General features: G+C 36.5%; 1 protein-coding gene across 6 annotated transcripts in view; it reads left to right on the forward strand.

Annotated features, from left to right (window-relative positions):
• The window catches only part of ANLN (anillin, actin binding protein), a 38,299-nt gene extending 13,847 nt beyond the window's left edge, over nucleotides 1–24,452 (forward strand). For 3 of the 6 annotated variants that reach the window (XM_074540433.1, XM_074540441.1, XM_074540437.1), the window contains 24 exons: nucleotides 2,855–3,008; nucleotides 3,379–3,663; nucleotides 4,059–4,405; nucleotides 5,098–5,320; nucleotides 6,213–6,406; nucleotides 6,543–6,650; nucleotides 7,121–7,241; nucleotides 8,084–8,200; nucleotides 8,730–8,956; nucleotides 9,491–9,642; nucleotides 9,946–10,093; nucleotides 10,765–10,900; nucleotides 11,212–11,394; nucleotides 11,970–12,096; nucleotides 12,894–12,942; nucleotides 13,021–13,077; nucleotides 14,478–14,516; nucleotides 14,868–14,889; nucleotides 15,911–16,023; nucleotides 17,700–17,753; nucleotides 20,594–20,680; nucleotides 22,231–22,338; nucleotides 23,664–23,836; nucleotides 24,181–24,452. In XM_074540433.1, coding sequence (XP_074396534.1) covers nucleotides 2,855–3,008; nucleotides 3,379–3,663; nucleotides 4,059–4,405; nucleotides 5,098–5,320; nucleotides 6,213–6,406; nucleotides 6,543–6,650; nucleotides 7,121–7,241; nucleotides 8,084–8,200; nucleotides 8,730–8,956; nucleotides 9,491–9,642; nucleotides 9,946–10,093; nucleotides 10,765–10,900; nucleotides 11,212–11,394; nucleotides 11,970–12,096; nucleotides 12,894–12,942; nucleotides 13,021–13,077; nucleotides 14,478–14,516; nucleotides 14,868–14,889; nucleotides 15,911–16,023; nucleotides 17,700–17,753; nucleotides 20,594–20,680; nucleotides 22,231–22,338; nucleotides 23,664–23,836; nucleotides 24,181–24,304 — 3,348 coding nt within the window. In that variant the 3' untranslated portion in view covers nucleotides 24,305–24,452. The remainder of the gene's footprint in view (nucleotides 1–2,854; nucleotides 3,009–3,378; nucleotides 3,664–4,058; nucleotides 4,406–5,097; nucleotides 5,321–6,212; nucleotides 6,407–6,542; nucleotides 6,651–7,120; nucleotides 7,242–8,083; nucleotides 8,201–8,729; nucleotides 8,957–9,490; nucleotides 9,643–9,945; nucleotides 10,094–10,764; nucleotides 10,901–11,211; nucleotides 11,395–11,969; nucleotides 12,097–12,893; nucleotides 12,943–13,020; nucleotides 13,078–14,477; nucleotides 14,517–14,867; nucleotides 14,890–15,910; nucleotides 16,024–17,699; nucleotides 17,754–20,593; nucleotides 20,681–22,230; nucleotides 22,339–23,663; nucleotides 23,837–24,180) is intronic. The other 3 variants (XM_074540436.1, XM_074540444.1, XM_074540438.1) reach the window with 2 other exon arrangements.
• Nucleotides 24,453–24,505: the final 53 nt, after the last annotated feature.

Genomic DNA, 24,505 nt, shown 5'->3' on the forward strand with positions numbered 1-24,505 from the left:
TAGCCAGTATTGCAGAGTGCATAAAAAGTCACTTTATCAAGAATGTTTCTGCTGTGGAAGACATTCCACTGTTGTGCACAGTTTTGACCAATATTAGTGTCCTAGTATTGAAGTTTAGTAACTGTTCCCAAAGTTCTGTGAAAAGAAATTTACCACATATTTTAAGTATTTATGTTCTGTGGTTTGTGTTGCTATTTTTTTTCTTTTAATATAACCTTCCTTTAGGTTAACTGCTTTCAAATAATCTTTGTCTACACATTACCATACTCTGTTACTTGCAGGGACCTGGTGAGGCACTCTAAGTGTTGATTATGTAAAACCTAATAATTTGAGCCTTAATTGGATGAAGCATACTGTTAAGTGTCTGCTGATCACTTTGCAGTACCAAATTTTGTCTGTGTCTCAATGAATTTAAGCTCAAATGAATCTTGGTGTAAGATTCAGTGGAATGCTTTCAAAACAGTTCTGAAATAAGGTTTCTTTTGATTAATCTTGCAGAAAAAGCTGATAGCCTTCTGAATCTCAATGAAATTATCAATACAGATTGCACTGAGGAGATGGCAGAGGGGATACGTTCTCAGAATCACACTGAACATACTATTTGTGACTCCATTCATAGCTGATTTTATAACAACTTTCTTGCACAAAAGTGTTTATGTTTGTTACTATGGGATGTTATAAATAGTCTAGGTTATTTTGTACTTTGAAGTAGTTTTTACCATTCATAGAAGTGAGGATGATTTCCTAGCATGGAGGATAAGCAATGAGAAATAAGTGATGCAGTTGTTTGGGGAAAATTTGCAAGTGTGATGTTTGAAGTCAACTGTTCCTTCAGTTGCTCCCTTTGCTCTATTCTGCTAGTAAAGCAGGGTCATTACAACAAATTCTTGTTTAAGAACATACTCAGGCCCATATATAATCATATATGATTATCTTCTCTAATATGTACTTTAAAACATACTTTTGAAAAACTGAAGTTGCCCATTAACATTTGAGCTGAGAAGGTTTTTTCTGATTTTTAGAAAGTGCTATTGTGACACAGTAATCCACTTTGACATTGTAGTCCTCAGATTCCTTAATGTAATAAAATAGGTAATGGTCACACACGTGTGATTCTTGGGGCTGTTCTGTGCAGGGTCAGGAGCTGAACTTCTAGTGGATCCCTTCCAGCTCAGTATATTCTAGAATTTTAAACATCTATGATACTCTGAAACTTTGTCATCAGAACAATTGGAGAATGTCCTTGTAGAAAATGCCCTGCTGATGAACTTGGAAGTAAGCCTCAGGTTGTGGAGTGTGGCTTACTCATCGTGTGTAACAGCACTGTTGGAATTATGGCAGTTGGATGGAAAATTTGAGATGCAAAAAGCCAATAGGAGCTGGAGCTGAACAACAGAGGCGTGCATTCTTGGGAAGTGACATCTCATATGTAACAACTGAAACTCTCTTGCTCAGCTAACAAAACAGAAAGGAATGTGCCTTTATTTGAATAGAACTGTAGGAGTACTGGTATAAGACATATTCAACTTTTTGCAAGAAGAGCTGAATTTAAATTTTGCAAATTTAAATTGCCTTTAGGGTTTTTTTTCATGTGGGTACTACATGCACTTTGTATCCCTCTCTTTGCATTTTGGAACTAAGGGATGTTGACTTGTGGGCACAACTAGCATGGAACCTGCATTGAAGGCATTCATGCATTTCATATATTTTGGGTTTGGGAATTTTTTCCAAATTCCCCTTCTTCTGTGAAAAATAGCAATGCTGAGATTTGTTTTCACAAAAAAACTGTTGAGATTGACATTCTATTTGTCCTGTGTTGCCTTACAATAGAACATTGTTTAAGACTTCAGCCTTAGACAGTTAAAAATGTCAAATGTGTATTTAATTGCTGTGCAACAGGACAGATAATGGCTGGCACAGTTCTCGCAATAATTTATGTGCCACCAAACAAGTGCAGTTTATATGCTTCCCTTTAAAGGGCATTAGTTCAATTGCACAATTTCTTGTCTCAACCTTAAAACCTAGATCAGAAAAGTCATTAAGTATCCTTTAGATGTGATCAAACTGAGTGATAATGACTTGCAAATGCTATATTTAAAACAAGCCTTTTAAAACTGAATACTGTAAGGAATCACTTTGTGCTAGTGTGGAACACTTACTAAAACAGCTATTTGATATGGAATATAATTAGGGTACTCAAATTTCCAATGAGTAGGAAATGAAAAAGAATGTTATATAGCTTAATTAGTATCTTTTTATATGTTTTTCTGTATAGAGATATCTTAATAAACAGGCTATTTACCATAATATAGCTAGGTGTAATATCAGTCTAGTCTTAAAATTTAAGCTTGAGGCAAAGAAGTTCACCTTTTGATTTAGAAGGTGTAATAACAATTTTTTTTTTAATATTGACAGCCACGCTTTTATTTGTTGAAACTTTTAATGGCCTCTTGACAATCGCTTCAATGTTGTTTATTTTGTTAGAGGGCTAGTGCCAGTCAGGTGACGTGACCAGATGCTTTAGCAATGTGTCAGAAAACGCTGCTAGCAAGACTTGACAGATCAAGATTGTCATGTGATGATTCAGGATTTAAAAAAACCAAACCTTTCAAATATTTCTGATGACTTTGGGGTCTATAGGAGCCCCTCTTCTTTGATTTTGCCATTGCTCCTTTCTCTTTAGCCTGATTTTCTTTCAGTGCCAAGCTAGTTGGAGGCAATAGTTGATTTAAGGACTGAAATTTGGAACCTGCTGCCCACCTATTATAAACAGAATTCCATCATCTTTTACTCTGAGCTGTTACCAGTTAACACACTGCAATGTCTGGTAACACATGACTTATTGACCACTCAGAAACTCCTTGAAAGAACCCGTGCCAGGCGCGAGAACCTGCAGAGGAAAATGGCAGAGCGGCCGAAGATGGGGGCGAGACCCACAATGCAGACCAAGAGGGCCAGAGAGCCTTTGGCAGAAACTGGTAACCAGGCACCTCTTCCCAGTGACGAAGGTATTTAGTGGCATGTTTAATAAAGATTGTTTTGATACCAGTCTCATCGTTTTTTCCAAAGGGAAAGTGAAAACACTGAACATTTACCTTATACTAAACAGTGATGGATGCAGTTACTTGGCCACTAGGGCTAGTTTGTGTTTAGCTGGACCTGAGAGCAGATGTGCCAAGTCATTAGTAAGCTATTTAGAAATAATTGCGTAATGTAAAGAGAGTGCCTTGTGCTTGGTAGATTTGGGAAGTGCATTTTTTTGCGAAGCATATCAGAGTATTCATAAATCATAACTTTATTTGTACTACTGTTATGTGTTGTTGGAAAATATTTTAGATTGTTTGAATACTAATTTGTTTGAATCTCTGACCTATCTAGTAAAACCAGATACAAAGCCATCACCATCAAAAAGGCTCTGCCCTAATGATGTGGAGACTCAAGCTCCTAGTTCAGAGAATGTACAGCCAGTTGCTTCAAGTTCCACAAGCCATGACTCTCCTCAGATGACTTCAGAACCACACGAAACTGCTTCTAACAGAGCTCCATTGGTTCAGCCTCTTGAGAATGCAAAACAAAACTCCAAGTCAGAAACTCCTGCGGCCCTTTCAGTCAAAACACGTATGCAGAAGTTGGCAGAGCAGCGGCGCTGCTGGGATAGTGAGGGTATGTTTTACTTGCTAAGCACCACTGGTGTCTCTCAGTGTTTGCATTGATGATTATGTTGGCTAGAAGGAGATAATGTTGTCTGTGGGAAGATTAATGTGTTTTTAAAGAATTCTAAGACAATACTAGGGCAGGCCCAAAATACTGAAGCTGTTATCTACAGCTTAATTTTAAGCTTATTTTTCTCTGCTACTCTCATGCCTTGCTCCTCACAACACTGACATAAAATTAGTAAACTGCTTGATTAAAAATCAGTGCCTCTAGGGCTTGTAGTTTGATTCTGTTGATGGCAGGAGCATCTAATTGTTGATAAACTCAAGGTAAACTCAATATATACAATTATATGTATCTCAGTATAATTTATTAGCAAAGTAAATGTGTTTTCTTTTTTCCAGATCCCTCTGAATGTGTTCCTCTGTCTCCTCTCCAGTCAAAAGATCTGTGTGTTTCTCCACCTAAGCAGACATCCAGTGCCCTAGCAAGCGAAACCCCTATTGGGAGGAGAGGCCGTTTAGCTAACCTTGCTGCTACAATTGGTTCCTGGGAAGATGACCTAAGTCATCCATCTGCAAAGCAAAACAATGCACAAGAACAGCCTGGCACTACTTGTTTATCCAAATTGTCCACTACAAGTGGAGCATCTGCTAGAATCAATAGTAGCAGTGTAAAGCAGGAAGCTGCATCCTGTTCTCAAAGGCTTGTTGAGGCTTCTATTAATAAACCAGCAAACTCAAAGAGAGCGGTGAGTGTCTGATTTAGTTGCTGATTAAAAATTGATTTGAGTATTGTATTGGGGTGAACAAATGTTAGCACATAACTGTTTAATCTGAATTTAAAGATTTGGTGTGAGCAGTCTTAGCCTATTTACAACTTTTGCTTTATTGCAATCCCAGATGCCCTTTTTTAATAGCATATCTGAAACAGCTTAAAATTCCTTTTGTTGCAACTTAAAGATGAGAGTACTTATATGTTTTGTTGATGGCAATGTACTTGATTGCTGCTCTTGACCATCAGAAGGGGCTTGTTACAGAGATACTGGGTTTCACTCTGTAACTTCATATAGTTGATTGACTGAAATTGTGAATGTTATTGCTGTATGAAGACTCAATCAGAATGATGAAATAAGTAGGACCAGACACTTATTGATCAATTTATGCAATTTTTGCCATGACAATATCTGCCATGTGCATTCTTGTTTAGGGAAATGTGGGATAGTATTTAAAATAGCTGGCAAGAGCATCAAATGCTGAAACAATTTGAAATACTGGATAAAAAAAAAGTACTAAAAGCTTAACACTTGTTCTTGGCTTTTTCTTTTGTTGAAGGAACAGGTGTATCGGGTGATGGTATGCTATGCAGAGTGCTTTCATTCTTTTTCCTCTTGAGAGAATAAGAACACAAGTCTCATCTTGTATTTTTTTTTCTCCTGTTAAGGATCCAAACAATTCTTTAACACAATCTTCAAGAGTCACTGCTCCCTGTTCTAAAGAATCTGAAGTACAGCAACGGCCGGCAGAGAATCCCTGCAGTCCCCGGAAAGCTGAAGAGCGTACACAAACAGCCAAGTCAGCTTTGCCTCAACCAGTTCAGTCCAAAGCAGAGCCAGTCAAAGGAACACATGTGCAACTTGAACCTAAGGGTAAACCCACAACACCAGGTAGGCTGTTTCCTGGCTTCAGTAAATAAATATTCATTCAAATTAGGCCTATGTGTGCCGTGTTGAAAACAACATACTAGTTAAGAATTTAAGGTACCATACCAGATAATACCTACTTCCAGCTGTAACTTCAATAAAAAGCTGATGAGTTCTGTGATAATTATTTTAAGTTATACAGCTTCTGTATTTTGCAGGGGATGTTTTCTTGGATGTGTTTTTTAGTAACTCTTAAGAACAAAAGCAGCCTAAAATGTAATTGAGACTATTCAAAATTTATTTCAGATTGTTTGGTACTATATGTATCCATTCAATATATGCATATTTAGAAGAAATAGAATCTTGTTGCCACATAGGTGCTCTAACTTTGCAGTGTCTTTATTTTCAGTGATAGCATTGATGTCAAAACAAGTGAACATCCTCAGTTTTTAATTCAACCGCTTGTTGTGTCAGAAACCTGGACTAACAGCTTGCACTCTTAAAAATGATGGCCAGAAAAGCATGTTTTAGATATGCTAATAGTAACAGATAAGCTCAGTGAAGCAGGATGGATGCCAAACAACATATCCTCCTCATGCACTAGAATGCTTATTTCTGTGAAAGAAGTGAGGCTGGTTATAGAGGAAATTTAGAAAAGACAAGCCAGTTTAAATAACTGATGTATTACACATAGACTGTAGTAAGAGAGAGACATCTACTTGCTTTGATTTACTGTTTTATTAACATCACTGTTATGATTTGCATTTCAGGTTCAGTTTGTATAAAGTATAATGGAATAAGAGCTGTAAAGGAGGTAGCTTAATTGCTTCACTGGGAACCTTCATCAGGATACAAAATTGCAGTGATTTCTTTAATATTGAGAGTTTCTTTCAAGGCAAAACAATTGTTCTTGTAGGGGGATCTGGAATTAAGCCCTTCCTGGAACGCTTTGGGGAGCGCTGTCAGGAGCGTAGTGCACGCAGCCCTGCTACGAACACTCCAGGGTGCAGAACGCCCACTGTTACCCCAAACACAAGGACAATCCAGGAGAGGCTTCTCAAACAAAATGAAAATTCCTCTACTGCCAGTTTAGCGCTTCAGCTTAAACAGGTATGACTTGTTACATTCATAGCCAGCTTATAAGCCTGGGGAAGGTTATTACTGTTCTTCCTCTACCTGAGGAATCTGAAGTGTTGTGACACCTTAGGGCTGTCAGCTTTTCTCCCATTTCCCTTCATTTGTTTAGGAACGTGAACGGGAACTTGCATGCCTTCGTGGCCGATTTGATAGGGGCAATCTGTGGAGTGCGGAGAAAAGTGACAGTTCAAAGAGGAGGCTTCCAGAAGCTAAAATGGTAATGTGCTACCTCATCAATCAAAATATGATACTTTAAATTGCTTTAACATTTTCTGAATACAAAGTTAGATATGGAAATGTAGATAAGGGATGAAAACCTATGCTTTGGGAGTGCCCGGGCTAGCAAGACCACTTGTCTAGTGACTTGTTTGATTATTAACAAATTATTAGTTTATTTACCTCTTGTAGAATCAACCCAAAAAAGTGATACTGCTTTGAGCCAATTGACTTACTTACTTTTTGATGATAAATGTGGGGGTTTTATGTTCTATAACTGCAAAAGCAAAAGAGCTCCTCATGCAAGCATTTAAGATTTACTCCTTCAGATAAATATCTTGGATAAATAAATAGGGTATTGGATAGGCAACCTCTTTTTCCTAGCAGATGGTAAAACGTATTTTTTTCTGGTAGTTTTTTAGTTGCTTTTAACGTTACCTCCTGAATGCATTCTGGTTTTATTCTTGCCAGGAAAGCCAATCTCAGGCCAGTCCAAAACATCCTCCTAGTTCAGATGCCTCTGCTCTTGGATCTTCAGAAGACACATCAGCAGGTGACAGGCCAGCAAAGTCTCCCAGCGTGGTGTCTTCAGGTGAGAACTGCCACAGTTTGCCTGTGACTAGTGCTGGACAGGAGCACTGCACTTGATATTCATGAGCAGAGAAAGAGGCCAGTAACACTGATGTGTGCAACTGGACCTCTCCTTTGGTTATCTTATTTAAATCTTATATGATAGTAGTATTTGCACTCCTATACCACTTGAAAGGATGGCAAGGCAAGACTGTCTTTTTGTTTTTCAATAGGTATACCTCTGTTTCAAACTTTAATGGAGGTTAAGGGCAGGGAAGTGAATGAGAATTGTCAGTTACATATTTGGTCTACCCTGTACCTGAGTAACCAAATTTCCACAAGAAGCTAATGGGGGGAAATGCTTCCCTTGTCAGTATCCCTTTGTGATATTAATTCTTATGGTAGGACACCTGAAAAGAATTGTGAGGTGCTCCTGGAATCCTTTCTGGTGCTTACCTAGCAGAAGAATCTTCATCTCTCTATGAAAAAAGTGTGAACTTCGTTAACGCTCTTGGTAGACTGTTCACTTGAAAGATCTATCAAATGTCCTTCTAGAAAAATTGGGTTTGCATGCAGTGGTTTGTTTTGTGGATTTTTTTGTTTGTCTTTTTAAAATTTTTCCTTTTTGCTCTTGAGTGTCTGTACTCTGCTATGGTTTCAGCACTGTTTCTTGCAGTCTCAGTTTTCTGATTATAATATAGAAGTCTAGATGTACAGGTTGTGGAGGGTATTCTAATGGAGCTTTTTGACATGTGGCTAACTGGAATATTTAATCTGGTGGTCTTTTTGTCAGTAAGACTTCTAAAATTCAATAATTAAAATAAAGGCTAAACATAATACTTCTTTTCTTTATAAACCCCTTAGATACTTCTAAATGTGAAGAGACTGATAAATCCAGTCCTCTGAAGACTGCAGAGTCAAAGAGCCCTGTAAAAGCGATGTCTGTTTCAAAATTTGAACAACTTGATGAGAAACCAAAAGGTTTGTATTGAGTAGACTTATATTAATGACTTAGCTCTCTATGGCTCCTTGTCCGGTACAGTGTCAATAACCTTCAAGTCTGAACAATGAATTCAAATGAAAACATTTGCTGATCCCCATGTGTTTTGTAATGAAATTTATATAAAACAAATTAGGAAACTTCAGTTATCATACATAACCCTTGCCTCTTGACATTCAAGTCTTCAAGGAATATTAAAAAGCTCATATTAAAGGCTCATTGGAAAAGGACAGAAATAACTATCCTACTCTTTGATTTGCAGTTAAATTTCAGATCTATTTGAACCAAAAGGTTGAAATTTGTATAAAATGTGCATCTATATATTTCCTTTCTGCATTGATTATGCAGAAGTAGTATATTAAGATAGCCATGGAAGTGTGCTTTTAGGTTCTATATGCCCAACTGCAAAAAGTCCTTTTTAATCAAGCTTGCTTGAAAGGCAAAACAAGTTTGCTTCTGTTTAATGAGAGTCTTGATGTTACTAATACATTTTAAAATGTCACCCTTCAGATGAAGTGTACGAAGGCAAAATGCGTGTGGATGACGAGATGAATAGCTCAAAGGTGATAAATGAGATTTTTGAAATTCTTCAAGAGGATGGTCCAGACATAGAAAAGCTGAAGAAAGAAATGAGCATGAGCCTGGAAGGTGAAAGTGATGAGGATGAGCAGGAAGAGTCACTGAACATTTCATCAATGTCTCTGTTAACCCCTCTAGTGGAATCTGTTGGTTCAGAGGTGAGAATTCAGGGAGGGTGGGGAAGGACTTTTTCATCACACAGAGGTGTCCAATTGGCTTGTGAGCTGTGATATTTTGTAATATTAGGATATGTGGGCGAATAAAGAAGTTTCAAATGGTATTTTGCTAATGAAAGCATAATGAGGCAAAGTTATTTTTCTCTGAAAGTAGTGTAGCATATTGGATGCTCTGCTAAACAAGTGGACTGCTAAACCTGTTACTAGTACTGGACTTGCAGTGCACTCCACCTGCATTCAGTGGAGTGACCACTGTTGAAAAGTCTGAAGAGAAGGAATTATGTAACTGCACTGATTTAGAAGCTAAAGGTGACATCTCATTGAGTTCAAAAATCTGTTAGTGTCCTTAAATAAATAAATTTGCTCTATGTCCGTACTTGTAAAATATCATCTGTTAAATAGTTTTAAGCAAATTTACTGTTTATATGTAAAACAAGTAAAGGAGAAAGAAAACAGATTATTATTAGTAGTAGTATTATGTGAACAGATAGCTGTAATATATTTTCTTTTCCTTAGGCCTTTGGTTCTCCTTCTAAGTCAACTGGGGAAGGTAGCAGTATCAGTGATGTCAGTCTGAAGTCTGAGAAGTTCCAAAGGACCAGAGTTCCCAGGGCAGAATCTGGAGACAGTATTGGCTCTGTGTCGGAAGATCGCAATCTTCCTTACAGGTAATAAACACAACCCAACACCCCTGATTCTGTGAGTGTTCAAGTTAAAACACTGGCTTTTTAAACTCTTCTAGTGATGCATACCATTAAAACTACAAATTAAGCTTTTTTTGCAAGATCTCAGCCTTTATCAAAAATTGTGTAGTCTTTTATGTTGCTTAAACTTAAAATCATCTGTTAGAATGCTTTCTTTAAAGCCATTTAGGCAAGTTGGAGAGCTTCAATGTATGATACATGCCTATGTGTCTTTTAAGAAGAGCTTTGCACACCTGTGAAACATTTTGTGATGTTTCCTTTTTCAAGTGTCGATGCATACAGATCCCAAAGATTTAAGGAAACAGAACGTCCTTCAATAAAGCAAATAATTGTTCGCAAGGAAGATGTGGCTTCCAGACTAGAAATGAGAAGAAATGGCCCATCTGATCAAGTCAACATCAAAAAGAAAATGCAGGTACCTAATATGCTTCTGAAAATCCTTTTTCTAATCTACTGTTTTCAAATTTCATTGCCCCTATGAATGTCCAGGATGTTAACATACTGCTTAGAACTGCAAAATAAGGTTGTTAGGTTATTTCTATTTTGCATAAATATCTTATGGTAGGGAATGATGATGATGCATAATTTGAACAGCTAATGCTTCACTTAAAAGGATCATGTTATAGATTAAGTCTGGAGAGAACAAGCCATTATTTTGATAAGAACACAGAGAATCAGTGTCTTAGCACTGCCTTTGAATTAGGCAGAATTTGTAAAAACCTACTTTCAGTAGGTAATATTCTGATCTTTACTAGTGCTTTGTTTGCACTAATCTCTATTGCTGAATTTCTGGTTAGTGCTGTTTTTTCTGGTGAAGGGAAGACTAGATGGGATATGGAACATACAATATTGGAGTCTTTCACTCCCCACTATACCTCTGAGATCAAAAAAAATTGTGCTGCAGTGTTCTTTTGCCGAAGTAATGGTTAACTGCGAGGCTTTTGTAGTTAAATAGATTGCTATTTAAAGGATCTGATTTTCTTTTGAAGCCTTGCCCCCCAAAAAGGCTCATCTAGAGACATTTCCTTGTTTGAATGTAGCACAAGATCTCTCTTTTTGATTATTGTTTTTATTTGTTTTCTCTAGGAATTGAACAATGAGATCAACAGGCAACAGACAGTGATTTATCAAGCCAGTCAAGCTCTGAACTGCTGTTTTGATGAGGAACATGGAAAAGGGTCACAGGAAGAAGCAGAAGCAGAGAGACTTCTTCTCTTTGCAAGTAGGTTTTTATACTCAAGTTCAATTCTTTGTAATGAACATTTCAACAAAGTTCATAATTTCTTCCTCACCATTTATTGTGTTACATTGTGGCCATTTATTAATAGTTCTTCTGGAAAAAATAACGATAATATCTGTTCTGTCTCTGCTCATTTTATAGGCAAGGGGATGCTTTTGTATCTTTTTTGACCCTTAAATATTAATAATTTTACAGTGTAATAGAAATATAAGTTACATTTTACATACTTAAGGCAGAAAAAAATTGTTCAGTACTTTTTCTTCTGTAGAACCGTAATTAATTTCTTTGTGCAGCTGAGAAGAGAACTGCTTTATTGGAAGAATTGAATAAACTGAAGAGTGAGGGACCACATAATAAAAAAAATAAAGCTGCTTCTACATCCGCTGAATTTGCTCCCTCCAGGGGATCTGTTTCCATTTCAGAAATGCGTCTACCTCTAAAAGCAGACTTTGTATGTGGTACAGCTCAAAAGCCAGGTAAAACTAGCAAACAAAAGCTTTATTTCTTTTCTCGTCCCTCTCATTCTCCCAACATGTATTTCTGGTTCATTCTCCTTGGGTTTTGGGGTTTTTTTGTCTTCTGCTGTGATGTTCTCAGAAATCTAGGGGTAATGAAAATTCAGCTATTACATTCAGTTGATCTGCTTCTGACTAACATTTCAATGTTTCAGTGAAAGCTGATGTGTGGTTAAGCTGGCAGACCTAAGTAAAATAAATAAGTAATAAGTAAAATAAATAAATAACTAAGATTATCTGCTGATCTGACTGAAAGTTCCTCTCCCCTTTCACACACTGGTTAGTGTAGGTCTGGCCTGAGATGCCCCAGGCAGTAAAGCAGTTGCTGTAAATCCTGTGGAGACAATTTAGTAGTAGACACAGCATAAAGAAAATAAAATTGTTTTAAGATTAAGTTTATAAGCAAGTCTCAGATGTAACTAAATGTTTTAAGAAGGGTGAAACAGAGATGTGCTTAATAGCAATGCAGTATACTTGAGAATTTTTTGAGACTTGGACTCCTCTGGCTAACCAAATCATCTGATGTGTGCTTACAGAAGCAGGAAATTACTACTATGTAATAATACTGAGATCTGGAGCAGAAAACATGGTTGCAACTCCATTAGCAAGTACTGCCAGCTCCCTGAATGGAGATGCTCTTACTTTTACTACGACGTTTACTATGTAAGTATAAAGAAACTCTTGAACCAGTTTTAACTCTGATGGTGGAGCATGCATAAAAACATTTATAGTCTTAGTTATAAGAATGTCATATTCTGCAACAAAGTGTGGAGAGATTTTGTGGTATAGCTATTTCCTCCTTCAAAAAATAGCTGGAAGGCACACTTCTCTCAAAAGAGCAACCTAGACTTATTCAACCATCCATCAGCTATTTTATCTCTTGCATTTTCTGCCTTTTGTTCTTTCCTGGAACACCTGCACTGACAGATGGATTGCTGTGCCTGAGATGTGTTTTTCTCTTTTGCAGCAACTAACATTTTATATAGCTATTTGGTTTTGGTATCTGGGAAAATAGTGCTCTTATAACTATAACTTCAACTCTCACATGTCAGCTGAAAAGGCATTGTGAGTTCAAATGACTGTTTGCTAGTAAGTCTTCAAAATAAATAAACTCTGTTTTTGAAGTTCGGCTGTACTGGAATTTTCACTTAAAGCTATTTACTCGAAAAACCCAATCTGTGACAGGGGAGGGTGTAATTTGAGAAATGGTAGATGCACATTATCTGCCTCTTGTCATCTCCTCTCCTTTTCTGAGTTCCAAAAAGTATTTTTCAGTAGTAATACACTAAAAGCTCCTTGGACACTTATAAGGAGCAAAAGGAGGGAAGAAGTAAAGAGTAATTTTAAAACCCAACAAAACCAACCACAACAAATGAAAAAAACCCCAAAACTCCACCACAAACAAAAGCAAAAGCCTTTTGCTTCAGTTAGTTTAACTTGTTTTTTCTTCTTCCCTTTAGGCATGATGTGTCAAATGACTTTGAAATAAATATAGAAGTTTACAGTTGGGTATGTATAGTTCCTGTGAAGAGGAGGTGTAAGGGAGAATGATGTGCTGTACTTTCTCAATACCTTTTTGCCTTACAGGTGCAGAGAAAAGAAGGTACAAGCACTGATAAAAGGAAAAAGACAAATAAATCTAAGGTAAATGAAACCTGAAAATCAGTAATGTTTCAACAGAAGGTGCTCTAGCAAAACTGACTGATAGTCTTACACAATCTGTTGCTTGCTTTTACTCCCTTCTTGGAACATCTGCCATCACAAATGGATTATGGAGACCTACAGCAATTAGTAGATTGGACCTGCAGCACTTAGTTGAGTCTGAAATGTATTGGTGGGGAAGAAGTATTACTAGTTCTGCAAAATGCTATGCTTTGCAGACATTTGTTTGTTAGGTGTGGGGCCTTCAATAGTGGTTTATTGCCCTTTTTCTCTACATCAGTTAAACTATGCCAGTCAATACACCCTACCCTGGAGTTTGATTTGTCTTAAAAGTTTTATTGATCAACTAAAAACTTCTTTCTCCCCAATATTAAATATAAGCACTAGATGCTTACTTTTTAAAGCAAACATTGTTTTAATAAGGGTGTGCATATCAAGTGTTTGTGATTCTTTTTTTTTAGTATATATGTAGATATGTAACCCTAAACAAGCCGTTCTGGAGGTGGCTTGGGTTTTTTTTTTGGTGGTTTGTTTATTTTGGGTTGCTTTTGAGGGTGTGTGTGCGTATTTTTCTTTTCATTCTAATAGAGCACACAGTGAATTAGTGGCTTCAGGTCTGATTTCCTCCTTGACATATCATCTGTCACTTGGTAAAACCAAGAAACTTGAGCGTCTTTTACAACAGCTGGAATGAGTACTTAAGTCCTGTGTCTGCAAGCAGAAATAGGAAATTTCTTTATTCTTTCATTTGCCACAGTGAAAGCTTCCACCTATTCTCTTAATAAAAATTTCAAGTACCAGGGTTCACGTCTCCTGTCTTGTAGTTTAAAGGAATTTTTACTTAAAATTGAATGATTTCATGCTACTGTGGGTAAGTTGCTGATATGAGATTATAGGTTTGCCAGTGGCATCCTAGGCAAAAGGCCATATCTGCCTTTTGACAAGCTACTTAGACTTGTCTTTCAACCTCAATAAAAGTACATAACTCCAGTTTGTGTTTAATGTACAGACTCACTTAAACTTTGAGATTTTACCTTGAAAATAATGATGTATAACAGCAGTATATTGAACATATCCTTACTTTTATTGTTAACTCTTACCTTTAGTTTAGCAAATGGAACTTTGAAATCTCATGACGTAGGTAAAAACACCTACTAAGATTGGTTTTCTGCTTTAACTTTTCTGCAATAATTTCTTTGCTATGTGGCATTTCTTCCACTGAGATCTATTATGTCCAGTCAAAACCCAAGACTTACTCATAGTAATGAGTACCCATTCAAAATTTGAGACAAGCCTTCAGTAGTTTCACTGTCTAGTTCTCATGCAAATGTGCTGGACAAATGCAGTAGCAAAAGCATTTATCTTCTTGTCTTCTTTTGTAGGTTATTACTCCAAAGAGATTATTAACATCTATTACCTCGGTAAGTATTAATGTAATATTGTAACAAGATCTGACTATGCCCCCTTCCAAAGGGCATGTTCTCACAGATTAAGGCTGTGCCCATAATATATTCTTTCTGTTCCTTATGTAAGGCTCTATAAATTGTCCAGTTTTCTGCCAAATTTTTCAGTCATCAGCTCAAGAAACAGCTCTGTTACATATGTAATGCTGGAAATACACATTTATTTGGACTTTCTTTTCGATTTTTTTTTCTATTTGATTGGGTTTTTAGAAGTATTTCAAATCTAATTTCTTTTTACCTTGGCTTTGTCTCCAGTAGAAACTGTCAGAAGTACTTTTTCACTAAGCTTCTATTTCTCTCTCTTTCTAGAAAAGCAACCTTCTTACTCCAGGTAAGTAAAGTCTAAACATCTTATGCCAATCTACACTTGCTGCCAAAACTTCTATATCAACAAATAATACTTGTAACAAATGACAATTTGTGAGTAGTAAACACTAAATTTCCCAGCCCAGAAACTGGCCCTGTGTTTATTATGCTACCATTATGTTCAACAGAAGATATCTTCACAAAATCAGAACTAAAATCTGGTGTCAGATACCCATGGTTTACTTTTTTTTTTTCCTGAAAGTATGAATTCAAACTAATTTAATGATTTTAAAAGTAGAGAACTAGAGTCTGCTGTCAACAAAGTAATACAGAATAACTGGAAAATATGAACAGATTCTGAAATATTGCTTGTGTATAGTGTTTTGTATAAATATTTATATATAGAAAACATATGTAAACTTGTTTATGTATTTCTGACTCTTGACAGAGAAAAACAGCACCTCTAAGTGTTTTTCTAAGTATATAAAAACATTATACGCTTATCTGACCTAAAGTATGTGATACTTGAGCTAGCTTTAGCAGGAATTGCAGCAATAGGAGCTCATGAACTAAATCTGGAATGTGTATCATGCTGCTGCTACTAGTGAAATTCCTGAGCTACAGGGTGTGTTTCTCATGATGTAAGTGCAAAGGAAAGGCGTACAAGTTCCGGAAGATTGCAGTGTGTCACTTGAGAAGAGGTTAAGAGATAGAAAAGTCACATTCCTACTGAAGGGTATGTGTGCTTTGTAGTGTGCCCCAGCACGCTCTCCATCCCTCTGAGACTTAAAATGCTTTGTTTTCTCCTTTGTGGATGTTTTCAAACCTTGTTTCGAAAGAAAAGATCTTCTCAGGAGGAATGGTGTGTGTCAAGATTCTCTCTGAATGTGCTGCTGGGCTTGGCTGCACTGCAAAGAGCATTTGTCCTGGAGTACTGAGCAGGGCATGCATGCAGTAGTGCAAATAAAGTACTTATTTTTAAGCCTTGCAGCATCCAGATTGTGTGTTTTGGTATTACTTTACTTCACTTTAACTTTTCTCCACAGCCATGGCCAGTCCAGGTGGCCCAAATGCCATACGCAGTACGAATTTCATCCTTGTTGGATCCCACAAGTTATCGCTGTCCTCTGTGGGAAATAACAAATTTGCACTGGACAAGGTAATGGAAATTACTGGTTGCTATTCCAAAGGTAATTTCATGCTACTAGAAAAATAAGAGTCTAGGTTTACTTTTCAAGTGGAAGCACCATCCTAGAAATGAAATATATATAATGGTTTCTAGATAGTTTATTTATATAGAAATTAACAATTTTTGTATAGTTTTTACTTACCTATATCATATGAATTAAATGTTGTTTTGAGATAAACAGGGATACTTTCATTACTATGCCAGGTGCTCTTTAATTTCTGTAGGTCAGTATAAGATATGATTGTGCAAAGATAACGAAGGAATTTGATTACTAATTTGCTTTCACTGACAAAAAATTGATGTATGCAGTTGGTATTTCTATATGTGGTCTTCATATTGTTGCTCCTAGTCTTGCAGTTATCACTAAAGAAGGCATTAAGTGTGTTTTAATGATAATGATGTTTTTGAATTTTTCTGCATTTAATTGACCTAAAAAATGCCACTTGAATATCTTTAGGAGCATGAGTTTTTCCTTTCATATCCCAATTAAATTTGTAGAAGCAAATTATCTTAAGGTGTTTTTTAGAACTCTTATTGACTTTTATGCCATTAGTTCCTTGTCTAAACAGAATGTTTATTGGCTTTTGCTATGAGAAGTTTAAAAAATTCGTTTTTACATTCATTGCAATCTCTAACCTTGTAATATCTAATATCTAAAACCTGTTTTAATAGGTATTTATGCTAGCAGCTATCCTAAGCTAGTTTAAATTAATTCAAATGTTACTGCAGTTTATGGTAGTACTAAATCACAGTTTTAGCTACCCAAGAGCAGCAAAAGAATAACTTTGGTTTTTTTGGCCAATTAAGTCTTATGGCAATAATAGTATTTTTGCAATTTCAGCTTCTGATAAGAGATGAGAAAACAAAAACTAATTGTGTTTGTGTATAAGTCTTAAAACAAAATATCTCAATAATCCTATCTTGCATTTTAGAAGTTTTACTTTTTGTAGATGGAAGCAGATTCCTTTACTGAAGCAGCTGGCAGGACAATGGTTAAATTGCACTGTTGTTACTGACTATGTGAATTTCAGAAGTAGCAGCTTTGGTTCTTCAGCATAAATGTTCCTCTTAACCAGAGCTATATGTAGAAATCTTTGTGTGTAGCTTCCTTATTGGAAACCTCTTGTTCTTGGAGATAATAGAATCAGCTTTTGTATTATATTCAGCAGTTTAGGTTTGGACTTCATTGGTTTGCATTGTATGACAGGACACTGGACTAGTGAAATATAGCAAAAGCACAATGTTCAAAGAGAATTCTGGGAAAACTATCACTTGGTTAATTTTTTGCAGATGCAGTCTTACAGTTATCTGGAAAAGAGGGGAATTCTTATTCATTATTTATTTGGGGTTTTTTTGTTAAATTACTACCTCAGTAAATTACATTACTACCTTTGTTAAATTACTACCAAATTTCAGTTTTGACTTGGCCTGTGGCTGTACAAACAGCTGGTTGCTTCATGTATTTCTGATATGGAACAAACTGATGCCACAGTGGTTTTTTTGAGTGTCATTCCTCTCTTTTACCTATGTACTGTTAAAGTGCAGGGTATAAAGGACCAAAATATACTCATGTATAACTGTGTCCTTTTTTCTTCTAGACTATAACTTTACACTAATTGCATTGAGCATGTTTCTTTTTTCCCTAGATAAATTTTGAAGGGGAGGAAAAAGAACTGTTGGGATTTATGTTCCAGGACAAGGTTGCTATGATCCTTTAGTTTCTAACTTAAAACAGGAAAATGCTTTCTAGTGCATGTTGCTTCTTTCTGTCTGGCTGTTTTTGCAGCTTTTAAAAAAATTCTTCTGAGAAAGTGCTTACAAAGATTTACTAACTAAACACAAGATGTTAGAAGCCTTTAAGACTTGCAGAATTCTACTCCTTGTCTCATAAGCATGCTGCTGGAACTCAGTTATTTAGGTTGCCTAGGGTTGCTCCTTAACTAGCATGTTTCTGTTGTCTTCCTGGGTCATTAGAGGAGGTTGTTTCTTGTTTCAGAACAAATTGTTGTGCTTCTTAAAGATTCATAGTCAGGAAATTTGAGCCAGCTTCTTGATGAACTACACAGAACATAGAATCAGCTGCTGTGCTGATAAGAGAATCAGAGAAAAATGCCTGGCAGCCTAAATGTTGGTTTAACTCAACTTGTTGCTGCTGAAGAAAATTAAAATCTCTCAGAACCTAAGTAACTTTGCTTCTTATTCTAACCTTGTTCTGACAAGACATAGCAAGACATTTGGCATTTTAAGCAAAAAGCTTAGTGTTTTCAAAGCATGTCAAATAAATGAGGTCCTTATTTGTACACAAATGTGCCTTTAAAATGTTTTTGCTCGGTGTATATTTTGGCTTTAGAAATTATGTGAATTGATATCCTTAACAGAAATAATTTTTCTTTAACCTATGAACATAGTTTAATCTAGTTAATAGTTTACTCGAGTCCTGCAGAAGGAAGTGTTTTAGATTAATTTTCATATTTCCACTCAAAATTAAGCAAGTGATACTTTTAGTGCCTATCATCTCCTATTTTTAATCAAAAGTCTCCTAAAAAAAAACTGTTTTTCAAATGCTTGAGTTCTCTTGAGACCCTTTACAGATAATCTTCTGTGACAGTAAGCTGTGTTCCTGTGGCAAATACCTGAGTGACCACACCAGGATGCAAGATAGCATAGTCATGGGCTTTAGTTTTCTTTCCATCTAGCTGGATATTTGTCAAACTGCTTTCTTTCCACCACCTTTAACTTTATTAAAGAGATATATGGTTAACTAGAACTCGATATTTTCTCATTATGTGTACAAGAGGTTGTTTTGAGACCTGCTTTAGTAACTTGTAGTGGTGTTGTAGGCTCTGCAAAACTGTGTTGTGTTTGTTACACAACCTCTTTGCTTTGCCTCTCACACAGTTCCTCACTGCTAAACTTCATAAATTGGATTCTTCTCTTCTGATGTAAAGCTTAATTGAGATGCAAAACCCATAAACCTGAAGTGGGGAATGGCCAAATATTCTTGAGGCCCTCATTCAGAAATGGGTTTTACTGTGCTTTATTAGGGTTATATGCCATTATTCCTTGGTGTAGCATGTAGGGTTAGAGTTGTCTTATCAGTCCTGGATTTCTTTTTTTTGTTTCGTGGAAGTATTTTACTATTTTTTGCTTCTCAAGTGGTCATGGAGACTCCTACCTAATGCTTAGAATTTTTCTGTGCTATACTATTCCTGTTGAGTACAGGAGCAAGCCATTAATGCTGAGTTAGTTGAGTAGATCTGACCTGTGAAAATGATTTGATCACCTGCTTGTGCATGTGTGTCCTATGTCTGGGAGGAAGGCTGCATGATGTCTGCAATTGAAAGGTGATCAATTTCTAACCACAACACCTATTTTGGTGTTCTGCAGAACTCACTGAGGCCCACAGAGGAGCACTTTCAACTACTCAGGGTTACTCCTGTTCATCTTAACTACTAGCAAAATTTAGTTCCATTTGAATGGTGTTGATTCCATAGTTCTGAAAGCTATTTTGTTACTGTGTACACATGCCTGTGCCTATTCCCTGGCAAACAGCTCTTTATTTGTATTTGACTGGCAACATCGACCTTCCTGGCTTTTCTAGTAATACAAAAGATGAGTGTTTCTGAATTTTTTTGTCAATTTCTTTTCAAGATTCTTAGCAGTGTTGCTTATTCAGACTAGCATTAAAATACGGTCTGTAGAATGCTGTGCAGGTCTGTAGAATGCTGTGCAGGTCATCATTTGCTTGTTGAATCAGCTCTTTGCCTCAGTGAGGGGGAGAAAAAAAAAAGAGATGTGATTTCTTGGAGTAGTCAAAGTAATGAGGCATTATGTTTGGAGAGATTGGGGAAAGCTCAAAGGCAGACCTTTGCATGCTCTTCCTCAAAACTCTTGGCTGTCAAATGGCTGTTTAACTGACCTCTGGTACAGTAATGAAGCTTTCTTTTTTTTTTTTTTTTTTTTTTCCAGTGGCAAAAGTAAGACTGGGAACCTTTTCTGTCAGAAATTACTTAACACGTTTTTAACACCTTGAATGCTAGTTGAGAACTGTTTTCATTATTTCTCCCCTTTCCAGGTTTTTTTTAATGTAAAGATTTATCTGAGTAGGCACTACTGCATCAGTATCTGCCAAAAATGCTTATGGTATCCAAGTACCATTCCTGTTTAAGCTCACTTTGGTGAGCTTTATTATTTTCCAAACAACTTGATGTCAAACTGAGGCAGAAGCTTGAAAGGTGTGGACTGGTGCCTTCTGTTGTTTCTAACCATGCTTGAAGAGCCTGTTTTCATAGCTAGAGTGCATGTCTATATATCTATATCCTGATGAGCAAACTAATAAATAATTATTGGAAAGCTTCTAAATGAACTTGAAACCAAAAGTGATTATTACTGTCTTGCTTGAGTCTGACTGACTGCTTCTTTCTGGCTGAAGGTCCTAAGAACAAGACAGTGCTTAACATCTTGGTGCAGGTAGCCTGCTTGAACTGCTAAGACTTAGCTGAGAGATGTCAAAATTAAATGATTGTTTTACATTTTGCAGGTTCCCTTTTTGTCTCCTTTGGAAGGTCATATATATCTGAAGTTGAAATGCCAAGTGGACTCTTTGGTGGAGGAGAAAGGGTTCCTGGTAAGGTGTTTACTGTATTCACTTCAAACTCCTGCCTTGGAAATTACAGGTCCTAAAAGTATAGTAATTTTTTAATGTCACACCTGTGTTTAAAGCTAAAAACTGGCTTGATTTTTTTTTTTTTTTTTAATCTCTGAACCAGACCACAAATGGTTTTTAGTTTCTCTTCTAAACATGTTTAAGTTAAGGCTATCTTTTAAGAGTTTGTGTATCTCTCTTCTAAACATCTGATTATTTATTATTTTGAACTTCAGTTAACCTTCTCTTTCTAAAATCTTTGATGGTGGATGAGATTTTAATTTCAACGGCCAAAAAATTTTACAGGACTCTTTTTGTGTGTGTTTAATAAACACAAAAGATTGGGTCTTTTTCTACTGTGTTCACAGCTTTTCTATAAGACAAAGAAACAACAGTATTTTTTTTTTAGAAAAATCTTGTGCCATCTCTAAAACTCTTGTTTCTCTCTAAAACTGGACCTAGAATATGCAGCTGATACTTGGGCCTAGGAGCTGGAACTGTTGAAGTGTCCACAAGATGGCAGTAAATGTGCTATGAAAATGAAGCATTAACATTTGCTGTTATTTTGGTGTTTCCAGAAATCACGATTTCTTTAGACTCTTTTCAAACACTGCTTTCTGTCTCCTTTCCCTTTACTTAATTGAAGTCGAACAGATTTCATTAGATGCAAACATTTCACATGCTTATGGTATTTGCTGTCCCATGTTTCTGTGTACTAATTTGAGAAAGTCCACATTTGCTTCTACTGTACAATATGTAAAACCTGAAGAGTGATGTACATGCATGCGGCATTTGTTCAGAGTAAGGGTTTGGAAACTCCCTGCACCACTGAAAATTAGAATCTGAATTGTGAAGAGTGAGAATCACAATACACACCTTAATTGGGAAAAAAGTTCTGTGTAAGTTCAAGAATAGGAATAGAAGTCAGTTCAAGCAGGAATAGAAGTCAGATACTAAACTATCCATTCCAGTTCTAAGGAAATGAGGCTTGAAATGGATGAAATCCAGCATCCAATAAAAGAACTGCCAACACAAACATTTAAAAATCAATTTCTAATTTCCTTTGAACTGACTAAACTTTCTTGAGTGGCTTCTTGAATAGCTGCATGCTTTTTAATCCTGATTTTTAAGTCAAAAATTACTCAAATATCTAATAGTAATAAATTGTTTTTTGAACGCATTTTAGGAACCATTTGTACTGCATATACTAGAAATAACCGTTCTTTACCTTAAAATAATGGGACTGCTTGTCACCATCAACATGAAAATCTTGTAATTTTAAACCGCAATTATAGGTGCCTTTTAGCAAAAGGCTGCAAACCTGAGAATGATAGTGTGAGCTAATTTTTTATACCATCTGGAAAATAAATACACTGTCTGAATAGAAGCCTCTCTCAGTATAATTTTTTTTCCTGCTCTTTCATTTAGTGCTATGAAAAGTTGCACTTGCAGAACCATTCTGGTAGAAAAATAGTCAAATACAGACCTAGCTCAAGGTAGAAAGTTACCCCATTTAATTTTTTGTTTTTAAGACCATGTTTGAAGATGTGAGTGGATTTGGAGCGTGGCATAGGCGCTGGTGTGTGCTGTCTGGAAATTGTATCTCCTATTGGACATACCCAGATGATGAGAAAAGAAAGGTAACGCTGTTTTGTAAAGCTTAAGTCTACAGTTCTGTAGTACCCTACACAAATAGTTGTTCATTGTTAAGGACAGTAATGTTTAGGCCTTAGACTGGTGGGATTCAAGTTCCTAAAGCTTCCTTGGGGAATGGAGGGGACTTTTCTTCATAAAGCTGACCTAAATCATGGCAAACTTAGAAACTGACTTCCCTGTCTAGTAGGAAATGGGGGAAAGTGATGGGAGATCCATATTTAATTTCCCCTTTAGTCTTAAGGCTTTCCATTGTGCTCATCAAATCACTAATTATTGAGTTGAAATTGATTGGACTTGTACAGCTTAATAAGCAGACTGTATCTAGTTGCCTAAAGTTTTAGACAAAATGATGACTAACACTTAATATGGTAAAAAATTAGAGTGGCCAACCTTGTATATTGTAGAACTATCTCATTTGACTACCTTATTTGAAATCCTTGTCTTCTTGCAGCTCCACATTGTAGTTGGAACTGGTGCTTCTTAAATGGTTCTCACAGAAAACTAAGTTCTTGTGGGGCTAATGAGACAAATCAGAGGTTCATCAGTCACTGAGGTGAACCTTCTTGTCTCCTTAGTGTGTTCCTGCAGTGCGCTAAATTGTTTCCAGGTTCTTTTAAAGACTGCTTTCCAAGAGGGTTTTTCTGATTCACTGAAGTTATTTACCATTAAACACTTTCTTGTTTAGTGGCAGAACATTTTCTTTCCCAAACTTCGTGGCAAACTCTGGTCCTTTTGGGACTTTTATGCCAATCCAGATGCCTGAGTTTAGTTTCTTCCCTGCTAACAGAGGAACACCATATGCTGATAGTTGACATTGCCAAAATATATCAATGTAGTTTATTCCCTTGCCAGGAGAGAGGGAAAAATCTTTGCCTACTGTAAGACAAGATAATGGAAAAAAAAAGTTAAGCAAGAAGAAGGTTCCTATTTTGCTTTTGTCTGCAAGCAAGAAGCTTTGGTTTGTTTTGCAGATTGTTCTGGAAAATTTTCTAGACTTTTCTCTATTTTTCAGAGAGAGAGTCAGCTGTATTTTGGTGATCTACAGAAATATTAAACTTACTAAATGCATCCCCTTGCCCCCACTATATCTGTTCCATTGTGCAGAGATAGATGTCACCCAGAAATATCAGTATTAGTCCATGATTACATTAAATCATGGGATTTTTTTCAAATAAATTTCTTACAGCTGCACATATATCACCTTTTTGTATGGAGTAACTCACTGAGAGAAGGTGTGTTCACTTAATATGTTGTTCAGAATTACTTTTGATTGCAGTGCTCTTGACTGGTGAACTGATTTCACTTTCAGCATCCTTTGGGCCGGATAAACTTGGCTAACTGCACAAATCATCAGATTGAACCTGCCAACAGGGAGTTCTGTGCCCGTCCCAACACTTTTGAACTAATAACTGTCCGACCTCAGAGAGAAGATGACCGAGAGACCCTCGTCAGCCAATGCAGAGACACACTCTGTGTTACAAAGTGAGTGCATAAAATCATGAAGGTTTTGGGAGGGTATTTTACCTCATGTGATAGTTGCAGCAATGTAGGAGCTTTACAACTTTGTCATAATGATGCAAAGGTCATTTAAATGCTGAGGTTTTGGGTGGCACTTGAACTGTTTTGTTCACTTTTAATCCTTGATTAAAAGTGAACTGCTTTCTAGAAGTGGAAAGGCCAGGTGACTTGGTAGCAGGATGGTGGAATGTTTGACTTAATTTTTAACCCTACTCTTTCTTCTGGGCTTCTGTGGTTGATCAGCTTGACTTTTGTCCCATTAACTAATTGAAGACGGAAAATAATCCATAGGGTTCCTTGCCTCCTAGGAACTGGCTGTCTGCTGACACTAAAGAAGAACGTAACCTTTGGATGCAAAAGCTCAACCAAGTCCTCATTGACCTTCGCATGTGGCAGCCTGATGCCTGCTACAAACCTTCCGGAAAGCTTTAAGGGAAACTACACAAGAAAAGAATTTAAATGAGAATGTTGGAAGTCCTCTGGGTCACTTATGCTTTAAGTTTGAGAGAGTATTTAACGTTATACAGGACTATGTTATGCAGTATTTTTATTTCACTTAAAAAATTTTAAAACCTTCTTAGTTCCTAGTTTTGAGTATGGTAGGAAGCAATTACCTGTTTCTAAATGTGCTAA

This window comes from Zonotrichia albicollis, chromosome 1, assembly GCF_047830755.1.
Source record: "Zonotrichia albicollis isolate bZonAlb1 chromosome 1, bZonAlb1.hap1, whole genome shotgun sequence".
NCBI lineage: Eukaryota > Metazoa > Chordata > Aves > Passeriformes > Passerellidae > Zonotrichia > Zonotrichia albicollis.